This window comes from Lepisosteus oculatus, chromosome 19 (assembly GCF_040954835.1).
Source record: "Lepisosteus oculatus isolate fLepOcu1 chromosome 19, fLepOcu1.hap2, whole genome shotgun sequence".
Classification (NCBI taxonomy): domain Eukaryota; kingdom Metazoa; phylum Chordata; class Actinopteri; order Semionotiformes; family Lepisosteidae; genus Lepisosteus; species Lepisosteus oculatus.
In genome coordinates this window covers 16,581,075-16,599,504 of record NC_090714.1, presented here as the reverse complement: position 1 = coordinate 16,599,504, position 18,430 = coordinate 16,581,075, and the positions used below count along the sequence as shown (strand labels likewise).

The following is an 18,430-nucleotide window of genomic DNA, read 5'->3' as shown; positions in this document are numbered from 1 at the left end:
CGGGGTAGCGTGGCCGAGTGGTCTAAGGCGCTGGATTTAGGCTCCAGTCATTTCGATGGCGTGGGTTCGAATCCCACCGCTGCCACATGAGAGTTTCTTTTCCGTCTTTTGGTTTTGACGAATAATAAATAAAAAATCATATATAATAACATAAAATGATAGGAATGAAATTCATTGTCAAATTTCATTTTTTACGTGATGGGAACCGCACAAAGCTACCGAACTTGCAAAGCAGGTTTAAAACACCACGATTGAAGGGGGAGACAGAAATTAGAGTAATCAGTATATTTTATTCAGCTCATCTCTGAATTTCCCGTCAAACACTGCCTATACCCCGTTAGTATTTATTCAGCCCTGCAAAATCGCATTTTATCATAGAATTATGGCTTTATACCGTCTAACGGCCTTTTCCTGAAATATTTTACAATACACGGTCACCTTTAAATTCACGATAAATCCAAGTACATATCCACAATCTCACAAAACATCATATATGCTGACGCGTCTGTCAGTATATATGACACTTTCTTTCACAAAGAAAGTGCAAACTGTGCTCCTGCTTTTCTCGTTGCTATTTTTTTGAGACACAAGGTGGCTCTCGCTTCATAGCGCTTTTAAAAAAGTCTGTCGTTTAATGCAGTCAAAAAGTTAATTGTTTTATTATCTAAAGCCAAAATTAAAAGTTTCATAAATGTATTTTCAGCATCCAAATAATATTTATATAGGTGTCCGTGATGAAATCTATACTTCCCGTCGTCGGAAGGCGTCTCTGGCTGGCCGCCATCTTGGCTCAAGACTCCTACCAAGGCTAACAGAGCCAAAATGGTCAACCAGCGTTCAGAAAAAGAAGGTTAAAATTTGATGTTGAACAGCGGGTAAAAACTACATGCTGAATATCACCACAGGAGCGAGTGGTCGTGTAATGCTTGATTTTGAGGTGACAGGGTCAGGGTCGTTGTTGTTACTGCGGATCACCTTCTATACGAGGCCTCTATAACCTCGGAGTGCTTTGGCTGATCCGTGTAAAGCACAGTATACAGGACTTGGAGCACAGTGGGACTTGCCTGCTTCAAAGTCTGTCCTTCACAGTGTACAAACAGGTGTCAGCTCACCACCACCTTTCCTTATGAAACACATTGAACTGGCACAGCGCTGTCCACTCGAATCCTTCATTTAATGTATACTGTCATTTACAAACAATCTCCACATATAAAATGCCTTCACAATTATTGCTGATTAGTTATACATGAGGTCAGGTGTATCTTGTGCTTGTAACTTGCAACAGTGCTGTTAGAAAAGGAAGGCTCAGGTTAAACAGCCCGTGAGCATCTGATATCCCTGGTGCTACAGGGTCTAGAAATGTCTAGATGCAAAGCACTCTTTTAGACAAATTATATTTCAGAAAATACAGTATCTTTGTGCCAAATTGGGAAACAAAGTGTACTAGGCTGAAACTGCACGATGCAACAAAGAAAACAAACCCATTTTACCATAAATAATGTGTCTCAGTAAAAAAAGCAAGCGCGTGGATTACCATTCCATTACAAAGACAGCATTGGCATCCGGGCTAGTTACAAGTGTTTCATACAAAGCATTTTGTAAAATAGATTTAAATCTAACAAACGTCTTACTTTCTGCAGACTAGAGAAGTTTAGGGAGCTAAAAACGGCAGCACTCCTGGTCTCCTCACAGCAACAGACTGCGGAGATGTTTTCTTTCTACTGACAGGGTAGAAACTTGGGCAAATTGAGACATTAGGCCTACAGATGAGCTCAAGGAGCTTTACATCAGTTGGAAGGACTTCAGAATCACCTGTGACAGTCTGTGCGGACTTCAATAATTCCCCAGAAACCCTTGTTATTGCGTGCATAAAACACTGTTCAATAAGCAGGACTGGCTACATTAGTGCCTTCAGAGATAAACTACTATAACAGCAAACACCAGAGCACATTCAAACTAAATATTCACTGTGGCTCCGCTCCTAACTGGCTAACACTGCACCCCCTAATAATTATTTCTGGAGCCACCCCTGCTTAGAAACCCTTTATAAAATTGTGCAAGACAAGTTTTCAATTTTTTCTTTAAGTCTACAAATTCTCCGTCACTAATTTAAAGGACATAAAAATTGCATACATTGCATTTATAAACTGCATTTGCTGTTACAGGTCCTGCCACAACATTCTAGCGCTCTTCACTGGCTCTGGGCTCATAGACAAGATCGAGCGAACTGAACTTCAGCAGGTCCGCGGCGTCCTTATCATGCAGACCGAGCGGTGCTGTACCGCGGAATGAACGCCAGAGGGCCTCCGAGAGCCAGCATGTGCCGTGCAGTACTCTACTCATTTCTGCGTCTAAAATAAGATTAGATACCCTCAGGTAGAGCGCTAACTGAGGTTAAGAGGTCAAAACTCAACTGAGGTATGATGGCAGCCTGTCCAGTTTCACTGTTATAAAATCGGTGTTACTGCCCACAACATTCTGCATCAGGACTAAACGGGCACCCCACTGCAATGCTCCTAAGTTGCAGAAAACGTGCATACAGAATGCACTGCAAACTTTAATATCGTGGTGAAACTGGGCAAAAAGAGAATAAAGTACAGCACCGTTTTAACCCCCACCGTCATCATATCCTGTGACCAGAATCATAAAACACCCTAGATCTTCCCCCAATTTTCCACTTAGCGTGTCCCTCAAGTCAGGGCGCTTTGTAAAGTCCCTGAGCGCACTGGTCAATACATTAGCTATGGGGAAGTATCGGCTTATTCAGTCATTAAGATTCTGAATACTGCTGGTGTCTGATGCAGCGTCGAGGTCCGTCAGAGAATGCGAGACGGGCTGCCGGCCCACTCGGAAACAAAACCTCTCCACAGTTAGCTCGGACTGGTGAAGAGCTCCTATCTGAAGTGGGCGCCGCTCAGGGGCGGGTCGAGTTGAGACTCCTCGGCGCCGCCAGGTCGCCCCAGGCGCAGGAGAGCAGCAGCAGCAGCGCCAGGGCGCCGCCCAGGAGCAGGGCCGCCCGGAGGCAGGCGGGCAGCCGGCGGGGGCTCCGGGCCCGGGTCTTCAGGTAGCCGTCCACGGCCTCCGCCAGGTCGCGGCGCTGCGGCGTGAACCCCAGCTGCCGGCGCGCCTTGTCGATCCTGAAGGTGTGGGTGACGGCGATGTTTCTCACCTGCGGGTGAAGGGGGGCAGGTCAGGCGCTCTGCTGCTGAGACCTCACACTCGGGCCGAGGGCGCGCACTAGGGTATGAAACCAGCCCAGGTGCTAGGTACTAGTACTATGAGTACTATCCCATAAAACTGCAGATCCGACTCCGCACAGCGAACACCCCCATAATATTCGGGGAACACTGTCTTTCGAAGGTGACACCATACCTCTTTGACGGGGGGTCACACCGTCAAGCCCCGTGCACGGCTCGGGAAACACTGTGTCACCGCCAGAGGGCAGCCTGCGCCAACATTTTCACTGGGTTACCAAAGGCCTCGTTAAGTCCCTGCTTTTGTTCATATCTATATTGTAGTGCCTGGTTTTAAAGGTTAAACCCCCCCCCCCTTGAAAACACACAAAGCTTGAAAACGAGCGTCAGAGTTGCGGATCAGATTCATTAGGTTTTTATTTGCAAAGTGGCCCAGCTGATCTCTTTCCAGCTGTTTCTTGAAAGAACAATGTTGTCGTGCTTCCTCGGCATGGCTGAGTAGCTTACTCCATGCACCCACAACCCTTTGTGTAAAGACGTGTCTCAGTTCCGAACGCACTAGAAACAGATTTTACTGCAACAAACACAGGAAAAGTTTCTAAATGAATAGCTACGACTGTTAAGGTACAGTACATGTTTTAAAGGATAATCAGCAATGACAACAGTCTCTTTTCAACGATTCCAAACTTGCTGCGCTGACAACCGAGTTGTTTCTCAACTCTTTTCCAAATTCAAACAGCGCCCCCTGCTGCCCAGCGTGCCGTCACTGGCCGGGTCGGGGGCACTGGCAGGAGAAATCGCGGCACCCCAAAAGATCAGAAAACCGTGGCTCGGCTTGTTTTAAGAACATTAAAAAAAAGCGTGGCAGTGGCTGACTTATGAACGCCATCGGAACTCCGATATCCCCTTACTGCACAGCGGATTGCGTGTCTGTATGGAAATCTACACCGATAATGCAGGCAGGCAGGGCTCTGGCAAGTCAGACACCTGGGGCACCTGCTGCATGTTTAATCCTGGGAGAGACGGAGAGATTCTGAGGTCCCTGGCAGACAGAGAAAGGCACCTGCAGTACAACCCGCCCCTGTTTTCTACCCCTCCTGTCTGCCCCTCGAGTTTTGGAGTATTGCAAGAGGCAACTCAAACAAATCAAAGACATCACTGGAGGAAACCTGGGGTGTTTGGACATTATGCTCTTATTTAAAACAAACAATCCGGGCAGGAGAAGGTGAAAGGGGAGGCCACTGACATGACAGCTGGAAAAAAAAAGCCCAATTCTTTGTTAAAATCCTGTGGCATTCCTCCGCTTCCTTGTTAAGTGAATCCCTTGTATCCGTGTATTTTAACAGGTTCCAGGGTACAATTAGCTGCCTGTTTTCTCTTGGTAGAAAAAGCATTCCAGCTGTCCCTAGAGCCCTCCGTCTGGGACCCTGCTCAATAACCAGGAGCTCCAGAGCTGACTGAGCTCTGGAAAGGGACAGTGTGGAGTTCTTAAAACACTTAGCATCAGCGTGTCAGTCTGACCCACTGTTTCATAACTTCTCTGTGAGCAATTTCGATTTTAATAGCCTATTACAGTCCTAAAAATGTCAATACATCCCTCTAAAAGCTTTCCTCGCTTTCAGCTTCACAAGAACAGAAGATGAAGGTATTTGCTTAAAGCATGAATAATTAAGCCTGGTTATCTCTACATTCTGTTCTGCACGCACGTAATGCTGTTGCAGTAAAGGGCTGGTATAATACACCCTCGCCATGAGACACGACTGACTCTGCCGCCAGCTGATACAGACAGCTTTCACAACCTGCAGAAGCGCTGCAGCTCGTCAGGTGAAAAACCTCAAGGAAATTACAGCCTCTCGCTAGGAAAGTATCACCTTGTGAAAACACAGAGGGCTGCCTGCGTCTCGGCCGGCTTTTGGCAGCGATGAATGAGGCCTCATATTTTATTTAAACACAATCATCAATTTTACAGCCGCCTCGCTAGACTTGCCCCTTTGACCATGTCTTGAGTTTCTCATTAGGGATTAATGAAGGAGTTTCTGATCGTCGAAAAAAAGAATCCTCAAGCCTTTTCGTTTCTTATCAATACGGAGATCTAGGAAGGCTCTGCTAATAACCACAGCAGTTTGTAAGTGTGGCCCCTTGTCCTCAGCTGTCCGGCGCATCAGCGCAGTGCTGGCTAGGATGCTTGGTTTTCTCCCTCTGCTCGAACCTCGGATGGAAAGAATGAAGGAATGTAACTACATCTGCTTAATCGTTACAAACAGCTTTGATGAGGCTGTGGACTGGACTGGATGTCCCTAGAACACTGACAACCTCTCCTGTTCGTGCCTCTGTTTAAGAGCCTGTTTAAGTGCCACTAATTAAAAACCTCTGCTCGTTCTTAATTAGTTTCCAGTAAGAGAAGCAAGTCTTCGCAGAGTGAGAAAGACTGAGATCCCCGAGTGAGAGTTATCGGCAGTTCCCTCATAAGGACCACTTCAAAACAGCCTTTTGCTGCCCACAGATGTCCTTTTAACGAGGAGATTAATTAGTGACAGAAATCTCCACACAGTGACAGTCAGGTGTGGGGCATATTGCGTAATGCACACTGCATACCAGAGTATGGCAAGTCTGAGCACCTGTGGGCATACAAGTGCACTGTAAAAAGTTATAAAAATGTTATCTGAAATAAAAGAGATATAAGATACCATGTGTGATGAAAGATCCAGTCCTCGAGAGTCTTCTCCTGTGTTGTTATTTCTTCCCACCCGAGCTCTCATTGCCTTAATAAGACTAATTATTTTGCCCAATTAGATGAGCGTCATTATTTTCCCAGGCCTGGGGTGTTCTTTAATGACGTGGGGGTGGCAGCTGAGGAGGCCCCCAGGACAGGAGACAGGCACCCCTGGGTCAGCCTGTTTTGGGGAGAGGGCTGGCGGGGGGCGGTACCTCGTTTCTGGTGAAGAGCAGAGGGATCCCAACCACCGGCCTCAGAGCGACGTGCAGGCACTCCATCAGGATGGCTGAAACACAGCAGCGGCAGAGGCGCTTCAGTCTCGGGTGCTCATCCCCTTTCCTGCCACGCACGCGCTAAAGGACCGCACCTGGGCGCGCGTGCCGCGGGGGGGGCAGGGCAAAGGCAGCTCAGCCCCGTGAGACCGCGGACAGGCCGGGGACAGAAGGACATCACGGTAGAGGGGGGCGCGTAGGTAAAAGCAAGGTAAAAGTGTAATTTCTGGACGGTAAAATCACAGGGAGAGGGCAAAACGGATGTGCAAATATGGAGTGGCAAACTTTCAGTAGGGTAAGATCAACAACGAAGACATTACTTATTTACCCATGGGGTGAAATCTCATAACCAAAAACACAGAGCAAGGCAGGAAGTGCTGAGCCTGCTGGAGGCCCTGGGACGGCATGCTCACAGGCCGAGCCTGCTGGGCAGCTAGGTGTGGTGCAGCCAGAGGGCGCACTGAGCTGTGCAGGCTCGGCACCGGAACCGAAGCCAGCCCCGGAGGTGCCCCCTCACTGCCAGGTGCGGCGCTGCAGGGAAGGGCGGGGTACCTGCTGTGTACACCAGGGAGACGGGCAGGTGTATCAGAGGTCGGCTGTAGCCCAGCTTCTCAAACTGAAGGGAAACCAAGGCAGGAGGACATGTTAGCATTAGGGCTATGTCCTCCTATCAGAAATGACATTTCAAATAAAGGTTAACCACATCACACACAGCATTACATTGATAGATTTTCTTAACAGTACATAGCATTGAACTGATGCTATAGATTTTGAAATGAGAAGAAATTAGCCTGGAGGAGGGGTTGAATATTGAGAATAAAGGCTCATTTTAGGGGGTGTTCCTTGGCATAGCAAGGTCATTCACAGATTACCTTCAGTAACACAGGGAGCCCTCACTGCACAGCGGGACATCTATACATCCAACAATACAAAACCCAGACATTAAAATTCCTATTGTGAAACTACCGATTGAAATGCACAGGCATTCAAGAGGAGTTCGTGCTATATCAAGAACATTTCTACATGAGGGAATACTGCTTGGCTAATGACCATTTTTAAAAAAACATAATCGCCAATTCATATTATTCTATATGCAGGTGGACACATGGGGGGGGGGTGTGTGTGTCACTTGGGAGAACATGCAGACTCCACTCAGAAGGTTCCCCGGTCTAGAAGTGCATCCAGGAGCCAAGCTCTCGGAGACAGAAATCTTTTATGGATTGTGAATCCCTTAGAAATGATTCCCTTTGAACGTGCTACTGTATGTAAAATAAATGTTATTATTAAAAAGAGATTGTTATTTGGTCACCTCACAATGAGGTCATAAACACTATATTTGAACTACTGATCGTATAATACCTGTCACAACAGCTTTGTTGATCCCTAGTATGTTTCAGAGTGGAACCCTTGTTTAATAAAGGTGGATGAATATCCTTCAGAGTTCCGACAGCGATGTCGTCGCTAAAACGCCTACAATAATCCTAGTGTTACTTCATGCCTGACTTGTTCACTATTCATGAATCAAGACATTTCTGTTGCATTTCCTACTACAGGAAAAGAGCACAGCAGGAGTCACTCACCAAGGGTGTTAACCATTCAAACAGGTTGACGGACTCGCCATCGTTAATGTAATAGGCCTGTCCACTCTGCAACACAGAGAGCCGTGGTCACAGACCGGCCAGCTGGAGGGAAGACTGTCCTTCAGTGAGATCCGCGCGCTGGTGTCGAAACACCGGCAGGCTGGTCGACATTTTGGCGGAGAAATGTGAGGAATTTCTTTACCACGTGACGGTTACCGGTGTTGAACTAAATCAAGTTGCCCCCAGCGTGGAGTACATCCCGAAGAAACCCAGAGAATGAAGGAAGTGGAAGGACAGAAGAACGGTCAGCAGCAGCGATCCCGGGACGCTGCAGGGGCGCAGAGCCGGGCATCGGCGGGCGGGTCACTCACCGCGACGAACCCCTTGCCCGCGGTCAGCCCCTCCGCGGCCAGCACGTGGGCCATCACCAGGTTATCAACGTGCACCCAGTTCATCTTGGCTTCACGGTCCCCAAAACTGAAGCTGAAGAGCCTTCTCTCGATATTCACCTGGGGAGCAAACACACACACACACACACACACACACACACCAGGGTGGTGTTATCTCAGTAACCGAAGGGAGAATCTTACCTCAAAAAAAGATTTCAATTAAAATGCAGGTCGCTTCTCTAAAGGGTGAGCTCCTTCAGCCCGCGGCACAAAACAAACATGCTAATCCCTGCTGGATTCTCGGACAAAATACTTACTAAAGAGGTTAAGCTCTTCTGACAGGTGTGAACACATACATATGGCAGCATACATGTGCATAATTACAGAAAGCATGTACTACGAATTAGGTTAAGCAAGATACCAATTATAATCTACGAGAGCCTCTTAGTGGCTTGCCCTATAGTAACCCCTACCAAGGAGGTCCTGTTAGAATCAGGAGAAGGTGCTGTAATGAGATATTAATATTGCATGTTTTAGGCGCAGGGTGAAACCCTCGGGCTGGAGCTACACCGTGTCTCCGTGTGGGGTGGGCTGGGCTCCCGCCAGCCCTGTTCCCCAGTGTGAGGAGGCAGGCGGACGGAGTGGGTCAGTCAATGGCACGGAGAAGCAGCTCCAGCAGGGACAGTGGATCAGGTACCGTCGGAGAGCCGGCTTGCTCACCGCCACTCTCTGCAAGTGCCTTCTCTCCTCAGGCCCGTAGATCCCCGGGGGTCGAAGCACACAGGTGCGCAGGAGACCCCCACCTGGTGAAGAACATAGTGCTGTTGATGTGTTTGACTGAGGCTTCCCTATACCTGGGCATTTTACTGAGTCAAGAGCTCCAAGTGGTCAACAGCAGGGTCTCGCCCAGGGTTTGAACCCACGCCCAGAGCCCCCGAACACTCCTCCGCACTGTTGCAAGACAGTCAGGCAAAGGCTTAGAAAGTGCACCCAGCCGGGCCTCAGGATGCAGGGCTTTTGTTTTTAACGTGAAATATATCGGGGGTTTTTTTGGTGGCTGTGGAATGAGAAGCAGCCACCTCTGCAGCCCCCAGAAAAATCAAAAACACTGACAAAGCAGGGGTGGCAACAGCCGTGGGTGTGGGAGAGACAGAGCCTGAGAAAACCCACACAGAGCTGCAGAGCTCCCCACTCCCCACTGTTACATCGCTCTCGCCAGGAGGAGAACGTGCAAACTCCGCACAGAAGGAGCCCCGGGTCAGAATCGAGGTGGGAATCCCATGACTGTGAGGAAGCAGAACGGAGACCCAAGCCAGTGGGCCTCCCACTGTCAGAATCTACCGCATCTATTTTAATTTCTCTACTTACCTTTCTCTCAGCGTGACAAAGGCAGGCACATGTACTGTAAGTGTCAAGAGCTGCAGAAGAAATTGCAAATGCTTTCTTCCTTTGTATGCTACCACTATACTGTGTACGTACACCTGAACTCCTTTGTAAGTCAATGCACACAAGAGGTGTCAAATTCAAACTGTATAGTTCATCACTTTATTCTATTGTGCGGAGCTAAATTTAAACTGGTGTCAGTGGGTTCGGTGGTATTCAGTTGCAGCACTCAAAGGCAACCATTACTTCACTCCCAAACTGGCTTCGATTCAGCACCAGTGACCTCAAATGACTATAATTCCCAAATAGACCGTAGTTAAGTCTCTTCTTGACTACTCCTACCTGCTGTTTCTGATCTCTGTGGTGTGTTTTGGTCTTTAGCATTGCTGCCTCTCAGTGCTGGGCCCTGAGTTCTGTCCTGGACGAGTGGTGCTGTCTGTGTGGAGTCTGTATGTTCTCAAACTGTTCACCTGGGTTTCCTCTGGGCGCTCCCATTTTCTCCCATAGTCCAAAGACATGCTGGTAGGTTAATTGGCATGTGGGAAAAGTGGCCCTGGTGTGAGTGTGTGTATCTGTGTGTGGCCGGGTGGACTGACGTCCTGCCCAGGCTGTACCCTGCCCTGTGCCTGCTGCCTGCTGGGACAGGCTCCGGCGGAGGAGCACCTACCTCTCAGAGTCCTCCCGTTGGCCGCCAGCACCGCCTGGTCTGCGATGGCTTTGGTCTTGGAGTAGTGGTCCACATGCTGCAGAGACAAGCGCAGTGGAGGTGTAAACTGTCTCTCCAGTGCCAGCCAGGGCCACAGCGCACAGGACAATCGACCCGGGGCTGCGTAATCAATTAACTAGCTCAACTCCAAACACAGGGGCTAGAAAACACACAAAGGGGATGGTTCCAACTTTCAAAAAGAAAAATGTGTCAGTTTTGTGTAACTCATCTGCTTTTTCTGGTGAGGTCAGATAACTCCGTTTTGCTCTTGAATGCACAGGCTGTCTACTCTGGATGGCCATGCTCTCAGACACTCTCGAAACCAGCTGCAGGGCTCCCACCCTGTGGCCTGACCTCATCAGATCTCAGCAGCTGAGCAAGGCTGGGCTCGTCAGTACCGGCCTCTGAGGAACACTGGGCTGCTGCTGTGAGAGGAATAGGGGGACCTGTAGGGGGTGTTCCTCCCTACTCCAGCGGGTAAGACTCTCCAAGGGACTGAGAAGTGCAGTGACTGGGAAGCAGTGACAGAGGAGCAGCCATTTCTCACTTGCCCAGCTAATGCACTGGACGTCTAAAGAACACATCACTCTGCACTCGGCCGGACAAGCTCTGGACACAGCGGTGCCGTGAGTTAATAACACCAGTGCAACTCAAAGTTCAGTTCTTCTCCGGTATCATTAACACATCCAAGAGACCCTCTGCACTACAGCTCCCTTAACACAGACGCACACAAAACCCTGATCTCACTCTAACCAACGAACTGCTCGGTGGTCGTTTTTATTGTCCACGCTCTTCTCCGGCACCATCACATTGCCCCGTGGCGGGGAGGGGGCGGTGCTCAAGAGAATGGGAACAGCAGCAGCAGCCCAGAGCCGAGGGGATCAGCAGTATCGCCGGCTGCTTTAAGACAGTAATCGCGGGGCGCTGCAGAATGCAAGATGACAAGTGCAGCCTCCCCCTGTTCGCGCAGATTAGCCACTTCTCCCATTCTGTTCTCCAGGCAGTGGACGATTAGCTCCCATCTCGGCGCGAAGGCTCCCCACGCCGAGATCGCTCACTGGCACTGAGGATTTTGCCTCCGGGCCGAATCCCGGGGCTGCGCTGTCCGACTCACCCTGTCCAGAGGGACACACGGCACTGTTTCCTCATCGCCCTGCTCGATGGGGCTCCCTGCGAACACCACGTTGACACTGCTGGTGTAGACCAGTCTGGGGATGCTCCTCTGGAGACAAACTGTGTGGCACACAGGGCAAGACACAGAGGACAGAGGACCTCAACAACGAGGCGCACCAGTACGCTCTTTATTATAAAGCAATGCTCCGTCCCTATTCCGAAAATCCGACAGTCCTGGGAGTCTTTCCCACGTCTTACAATTTCATAGTCGTTCAAACGGCTTTAGCTGAGCAGTGATTTCTACTAGACTGAACCCCGGAGGGTATTTACAGAAGGTCCTGATGTCAATCGGAGGGCCCTAGTTCATCAAGTGACCCGAACGTACAGGCGCTGATCTCTATTGATCACTCTCCTTGTACAACGCCAGCTGTGGTGGGGCAGGGGGTGTAATATCGTTTTACAATATTAAAACCTCTTACCATCTTTCTTCACATTCGTCCAGAGAGGCGTGTTCCCCGAAATCCTAGGCTGAGAAACTGATTCACACTACAGATTATAGTGTATCATTAGCAAGCTCTGCGTTCTGGGGTTTAACCCCATTAATAGCAGTGCCAAAGCTTTCTGGACTCGCAGGTTAAGTACTTTTACAGTACCTGTATAACACACATGCAGTAAGGACTGAGAAAAATAACATTTCTGCTGCTGCACTGAACTCCTGCTCTCCATGGAGTGCAAGAGACCGTTTTTACAGTGATTGGATGTCAGGGCCCACATGGTGCAGAGGCCAGCTGTCCTCTAACAAGCTGGAGTTTGCCCTGCGCTGGTCTGAAGAAGCTGCTTACCGTTGATGACATTGTTTGTCCCCCCAACATTGACTGACTCAATCTGCTCCTTCTTCAGCTGCAAAGCACAGGGCAGGAGGTTACAAACAGCTCTTAAGACCTTTGTCCAACTGTAAACCCAGAGAATGCTTTCTTGCCATAGCTCCAGATTTGTGCCCAATTTCAGTTGCTTCTGAATATCGAGTATAGTAAGACTGGCTGTTTTAAAATGGAATATTTTTCAGTTATCATGTAATATAACCAAATGGAGACAAATTTACAGCGGATCTATCATGCGTTTTTGGATAATGTGTGGATATTGTGCACTTACTGTATCATGCCTCATCTCTGTTCCTGTGTCATGCTTATTGTTCATTGATATGTAATCAAATATTAACAAATGAGACTCTTAAGTGTCGGGATGCAGAGGCGGACATTAAAAAATTAGAAAATGGATTTTACTGCTGTGGGTCACACGCAGTCTCCAGGAAGGTGTCCTGTAGAAGGTGTTTAATAGAAACACATTTTGCCACCATAACACAAGCCTCATGCAAATAAGCTTTTTTTTTTAAATGGATGTAGACATTAAACTGTGTCACCAAGGAATAACAATAATTCTAACAGCTGTGGGATTAGTTTTCCCCTTAGGCTTGCTAATTGTTTAATGAACCTCTTAAATAATTGCTTTAAAGGATTCATTGATTACGCAACCCTCCTCACTGCGATGAGCTGTTTGGAAAGCATGAAGATTCAGAATGGAATTAGAGGGATTAGATGACTGGGCGTGTGGACAGATGCTGTGCAGACCCAGACAGCTACAGCCTGCACCGCGAGGTCTAACTCGCACAGTCCTGCAGACGGGCCTTTCCAGAGAACTGCTCTCCCTGACTCAGCTCATGTCAGTGAGAGGGCGAAGCGCTGCAGGCAGCTCTGGTGAGACCCCATGTGAGAACAGACAAACTGACTGAAGAACAAGCAAATCGAATTCACAAGACTTTTACGGAACTGATACACTTTAGTGTAACACCGGAAACTCTAAAGGACTTCTAGGTGAGCACTACACCTATGACAAATGAGACTGGTGTTACTTTTTTTGTTTATTAACTGCATGGCTGTGGTTTCGATGCTATGTTTTTGTCCTATATTCATCTTGTCTTAGACGAATACATCTTTTTAGAGGGCTTTGTGACAGTGCTCACCTGGATAAGGATTTCTGACACATAAAATGAAATAACCTCGTTGGTTGACTGAATGTTTCTGGTTCTTCTCACCAGAGCAAGATCAGAATGAACAACCAGTTAAACTCACCTGCTCTGGTCCTGACATCCCGTACGAAGCTGTGTGGAACACACAGTCAACACCCTCACAGGCTTTATAAAGAGCATCATAGTCTCGGATGTCACTCTGCAGATCGGTTTGAAAAACAGATCAAAATACAAGAAGTGAGAAATTGCATCTGCAATTCACATTTTGAACAAACATTCAACACGTTGTTTCTGACACAGTTCCCAGACTTGTGGAGGGTTTGCACGATGATCGACGTTCATTAGGAGTAAACGATACAGGTCCAGCGCTCCCTGGGCCGATTGCTTTGGGTTCATCACTACAACACTGGGTGTCACAGCGACTGGCGGTGAGTTCGGGAGGGAGTCCAGAATGTCCGCTGTATCCTGCATGAACACACTGGCCTAGTGCACACCAGGAGAGGTCCGCACGATAAACTCCAGTTCACCCCTCCTCGCCAGCGCGCCCGCTTTGAGTGTGACGGACACTCCCTGCTTTCTTTTATGTGCCTCTTCACATGATGCACCCCTCTCAGACTGACATTAGAGCCGCAGACAATGTACAACGAGGCAAAACGATGGAGAATCGCCGCCTCCTAAAACACCACGAAGGGCAAAGCCGTGCAGACAAACAGAAAACCCCCGCCTCCTGCCCGCGTACAGTACCTGCTGGAACACGGCTCCCTCGGGGATCTCCCACCTGGGCTCGTGCAGGTCCAGGAGGACGACGGACACACCTGAGCTGGCCAGGGCGCGACCCAGGCTGCGCCCGAAGTAGCCGGCGCCCCCAGTCACCAGCGCCCTGCCGCCGGCCGGGGCCGCCTGCCAGCCCGGGCCCCTGCTCCGGTGCGGCACCACGCCGTTGGACCGGCGCTTGGTGCCGGCAGGCTGGCCCGGCCTCGCGGGGGGGCCCTTGGTCCGGCACAGCACCATCCTCTGCCGCGCGGCGCACCAGCACCTGCGGAGCGAGAGCGGAGTGACCCCTCGGGGCGATGCCCCTGTCCTGTCACAGTCACCCCACCACAGGACGCAGGTAGGGTCGCAGAGCAGAGCAGCGACACCCGCCCCCCGGCCCAAAGGCTCTCTCACCTGTCCCGGCAGCACCGCGGAGCCCCGTGCGAGAGATCTCTCCCCGCGCCCGCTGCTCTGGCCGCCTCGCCGAGCGGCTTCATTATATACAGTAATTAGCGTAATCCGTGCAGTCAGCACTCCCGGCACTTTATGAGCTTTGGGGGTAATCCTTAAAAAAAAACACCTATTTTTAAGGTGCTACCGAGGTCGTAATCCGTTACTAAACCAATTTAATTTGTACTCATGCATTTCCAAAACAAACAAACAAACAAAACAGAAGAAGGAGCCGCAGCAATAATGTGTGCCGGGTCCGCGAGCAGGTGCGCGCGCCGAGCAGCGCGCTCCGGAGTGACCGCCGTCGGCAGGCTGCCGTCTCGCGCCGCCCGCCGCGGCGGGTGAAACCGGGCACCGCGCGACTCCACGGCAGCTCGCGGAGTCTTACTGGTTGTCGTTTTTTTTCCTCCGAAGCACGAAACACGAAGCACACGCCACGGGAAAAAAAAACAAACACTTATTATATATACTCTGCAACTCAAACTGGCAAAACCAGGCTGATGGCATGGATGACGCCGGGACTGAGGCGGTCAACACCAAAATACTGTACGTGTTCTGCACCAAAATACTCATGTACGGAGGGTGAGGTTTACTTTAGAATGCATTGTGGGGTTTATGTGCAAACAAAACGGGCGAACTAGTTATGTTACCCAGTTCATAAAAGAACCGTCTATTTTTAAACACCCAGTCTCTTACAAAGAGGGTATTTTTTTTTTGAGGATCGTTTTTAAAGTTCTCACAAAACTGTTTTGTGTATCCTCTCACATCAATGCACGCTGAAACAAGTGTGATCACTAGCGATCAATAAACCACCAGGTACCGTTTGCAAAAGAGGGAATAAAGGAAAACCGCACCTTCCTTGAGAATCCTTTGAAGCTGATGCTGTTCTCCCCAACATGTACTGTAGGACACCCACCTTTCACTGAAGGGGCCCGCCTGAAGGGCCACCCTGAGGTCTCCTTCAGAGCCCTAGGCGGTCAGTCAGTGGAGACTACTGCCCTGGCCGTAGTGTTCAGACGATGCCCACGCACGCTTCCTGCAGCCAGAGCCTCAACGGTAAAGTCTATACTTGACGTGCAAGACTGTCAGGCTTCAAAACAGCACAGGAGTCACTGCATGAGCTTCTACCGTTGGCCAAAGTACATACATGTATTAGAAACATAAATACAGACACAGGATATTGTATTAGAGTCCAGTGCACTGAAATGATGACATTTTAGGTAACAGCAGAAATCATTCAAAGAGCTGCAGGGAGTTTGTCAAAATAGTATTTATTCTAATCCAGTAATTATAAAAAAATATCAAAAGCACTAGATCGTCTCACACATTGATTGCTTTGGTTTAATGATCATCAGCCAGAGGAGATGGTGGGGCTGCTTCTTATTCTTAACAAGCTGGAGATTAAAAACAGCCACTGTAGCTGGCTGTTCTGCAGAGTCTGGACTATTGACTATTGACCTTTACTCTCATCCAAAACCACTGAAATGTTCCTTCTTTTCATATTGTCCCAGTCATTTTCAATACAGAAGAAGACCAAGGCTCCCAGCCACCTGTCCAGGACAGCAGCTGGAAAGCTCGAAATCCAAGATCTCCAGGCCTGGTCCTTGAAACCTCCAATCCTGTGATTCCAGCAGGCCGCCCTAAATCAACTCCTATTTAAAGATTAGAGATGCACGTCTCAAAAACTTGAACAATTAAGCAAGAGATGTACTTCTCCTGCAGGGCTGAAGCATATTCTAGTTTCTGTTACAAATGATCACTAAGTGGCTCAATTGAGTCGACTGCCTGTGTAATTTGTGATAGTGAAAGTGTTCCTGACTTTTAGAAACTGATGATTTCAACTAATCAAAATTCACCAGGAAACCGATAATTTTCTACAGGCCAGGTGCCTGTAAAACCTGCTGGGTTAGGGCTCTGCAGGATCAGTGCTGGAGATCCCTGCTCTCAATGAGCACCAGGCACCCGTAGGGCAGGGTGACTTGATTTCTTTCTAGTGTCCACAACGCCTTCACTTCCCTCAGCGAGCCTCAGTTCTGGTCCATCAAGAAGCGTTAAGATCCCACAATGTCAGTCAATGTCTTCGCCTGTAGAAAAGCAACTTGTGTCCCTTCACATGTCTCACTTACAGCCATGAAAACTCCATACAAAATGTCCATAATTCCAGGATCACCCGTTCATGTCCCAAGATCACAGTTCACACTGTACATCTGGATCAACGGCTCAAGACATCTACCTCAATACAAATACAAAGTTGTAGCTGTACAATGAACAGAGATACAGATGCACAGGTTGTTGCATAACTGACAAAGTTCTCTGTGCTGCTGGATATAAACATGCTAGGTTTTTCTGAGAAAAAAAAACAACAATAAAATGCAAAAGTAAGAAAACCCAACCTACTTCTTTTAAATTTAGAATAATATGCATTTCCAGTATTTTACATAGTTCCACTGATAGCTATTGGTAAGCAAGCTAAATATATGAACTTTTAAGGATTACCTCTTGTCTTAATAAACATGGTTATACATTTTTGCGTTATAAATCAACTCTACTTTCTTGCTTGACATACACCTGGGGCTGAGAGCTTGCAGGAATGTCATCCTGGCTGTCTGGCGTCTTCTGCTTCTCCAATAGCAAGGCCCTGACAGAGGAAACCAAAGCGTTGCTTGTGAAAAAAATACATTGTGTTCAGTGGGAGCGATGTCACGGTTTGATCAGATTCTTCCCCAGTTCTATGCTCAGTGAGACAAACAAAAAACCTTATTTTACGAAGGCAATGAAAGCGAACGGAAGGCCGGTTCATCACTGTCATACATCCAGTCAAACTGCCTTGATATTAGACTACATTTACCTTCTAGGCCTTTCACAAGGTCCGCTTAAGAAACGTCTTATTGCTCATCTGTCTATGGTCACACGATCACCTCCTAATAAGCAAACTGTTGGAGAAGCACTGCAGAGAAGATCCCAAGCACACTAACCGAAATGCCCTGGCCTGTGTCAGGAATCGCCTGGCTTTTCCTATTTCCTCCATCAGCATCCTCAGATCGTCCCCTTCAAAGGCTGGAAGAACTGGGTCCTGAACCCAAAGGGAACACAAGGAAACAGCAGTTCAGGATCAAGGAGAAGACCCCCCACAATCTGCAGGCAGTGTAGCAAACGTGCCCCGGAAAGCTTGATCCTGAAAAGGGTGCGATCTGTCATGGGTAGAAATTGAGGCGGACCGCCCCCCCCCCCCCCTCTGCCCCCAGAAAAACTGTTCAGAATCAGATCAGATCAGTCAGATCAGAAACTAATCAGTTATGCGCTTACATCCTCGTCAGTGAAGCCTTCCGTCAGCATCCTGTGAGCCACACAATGTGCGTCCACGTCACCGTGGCAACGGTGGAATCGCCCACCGGTCTGCTGGGCCAGCTTCCTCAGAAAGGCATTGGCCGCGCTGTCACAAGCAGAGCCAATCAACAATCAGCACAGGTTCTTAGGGGAGCTGCAGGAAAACCCAGCGCAGCAGGATAGACCACAGATCACAGGCCATTTTACTGCACTCTATGATAAGATCCTTACACACAAGGGAACTTAAGGTCTGGTATTTATACTTGAACTGAGTTCAAGCACACTTTCTGAGTGCTCTTAGTGTCATGTTGTCGGCTCCGGTGAGGTGTATCTCCTTCCTTGGATTGCCATTGAGAAAGAGACTCTGCTCTCATTTGACTCATTGAGTTGAATACAAGGAGCTCGGCTAGTGGACAGGTTCACCTGCAGGCTCTTAAAAGGAGTGTGCGCATGCGTGCGTGCGTGTTTGAATGTGTCTATATGTGAGTGTGTGCGTGTGTGTGCCTGTGCATGTGTGAGAG

The 18,430-nt window shown here is 48.7% G+C and overlaps 2 protein-coding genes and 1 non-coding gene across 15 annotated transcripts in view; 1 reads left to right on the top strand and 2 right to left on the bottom strand.

The window, feature by feature from the left end:
* The first annotated feature begins 3 nt into the window (after positions 1-3).
* trnal-uag (transfer RNA leucine (anticodon UAG)) lies at positions 4-85 on the top strand. Its single transcript has one exon. It is a non-coding gene; the product is annotated as a tRNA-Leu (tRNA).
* Positions 86-1,155: 1,070 nt separating this feature from the next.
* sdr42e2 (short chain dehydrogenase/reductase family 42E, member 2) lies at positions 1,156-15,678 on the bottom strand. Of its 5 annotated transcripts, XM_006637345.3 has the most exons (13): positions 15,499-15,678; positions 14,547-14,697; positions 14,124-14,415; positions 13,483-13,578; positions 12,196-12,253; positions 11,355-11,473; positions 10,202-10,277; positions 8,872-8,954; positions 8,134-8,271; positions 7,763-7,828; positions 6,735-6,798; positions 6,123-6,196; positions 1,156-3,169 (listed from the first exon to the last, which is right to left on the bottom strand). In XM_006637345.3, the coding sequence occupies exons 2-13, from the start codon at positions 14,627-14,629 to the stop codon at positions 2,915-2,917; spliced, it is 1,404 nt and encodes a 467-aa protein (XP_006637408.2). In that variant the 5' UTR covers positions 14,630-14,697; positions 15,499-15,678; the 3' UTR covers positions 1,156-2,914. The 5 variants fall into 5 exon arrangements, 4 of the variants coding, with proteins under 4 accessions (XP_006637408.2, XP_069036985.1, XP_015215883.2 ...); XM_069180884.1 differs by lacking the exon at positions 15,499-15,678 and having other exon boundaries at positions 14,547-14,861; XM_015360398.2 differs by lacking the exon at positions 15,499-15,678 and having other exon boundaries at positions 3,076-5,403; positions 14,547-14,867.
* Positions 15,679-15,836: 158 nt separating this feature from the next.
* Positions 15,837-18,430, bottom strand: part of vwa3a (von Willebrand factor A domain containing 3A) — a 28,946-nt gene continuing 26,352 nt past the window's right edge. For 7 of the 9 annotated variants that reach the window (XM_069180801.1, XM_015360568.2, XM_015360569.2 and 4 more), the window contains 3 exons: positions 17,889-18,015; positions 17,558-17,655; positions 15,837-17,220 (listed from right to left, as the gene is read on the bottom strand). In XM_069180801.1, the coding sequence (XP_069036902.1) occupies positions 17,115-17,220; positions 17,558-17,655; positions 17,889-18,015 (331 nt within the window). In that variant the 3' untranslated portion in view covers positions 15,837-17,114. The remainder of the gene's footprint in view (positions 17,221-17,557; positions 17,656-17,888; positions 18,016-18,430) is intronic. The other 2 variants (XM_015360575.2, XM_015360572.2) reach the window with 2 other exon arrangements.

Excerpts from the sequence above, each read along its gene's own strand:
- sdr42e2 (XM_006637345.3), bottom strand. The coding sequence starts at position 14,629 with ATGAAGCCGCTCGGCGAGGCGGCCAGAGCAGCGGGCGCGGGGAGAGAT. Across the intron at positions 13,579-14,123 it reads AGGGAGCCGTGTTCCAGCAG|AGTGACATCCGAGACTATGA; the intron begins GTACTGTACGCG and ends ACCGATCTGCAG. Across the intron at positions 10,278-11,354 it reads CGTGTGTCCCTCTGGACAGG|CATGTGGACCACTACTCCAA; the intron begins GTGAGTCGGACA and ends TTGTCTCTGCAG.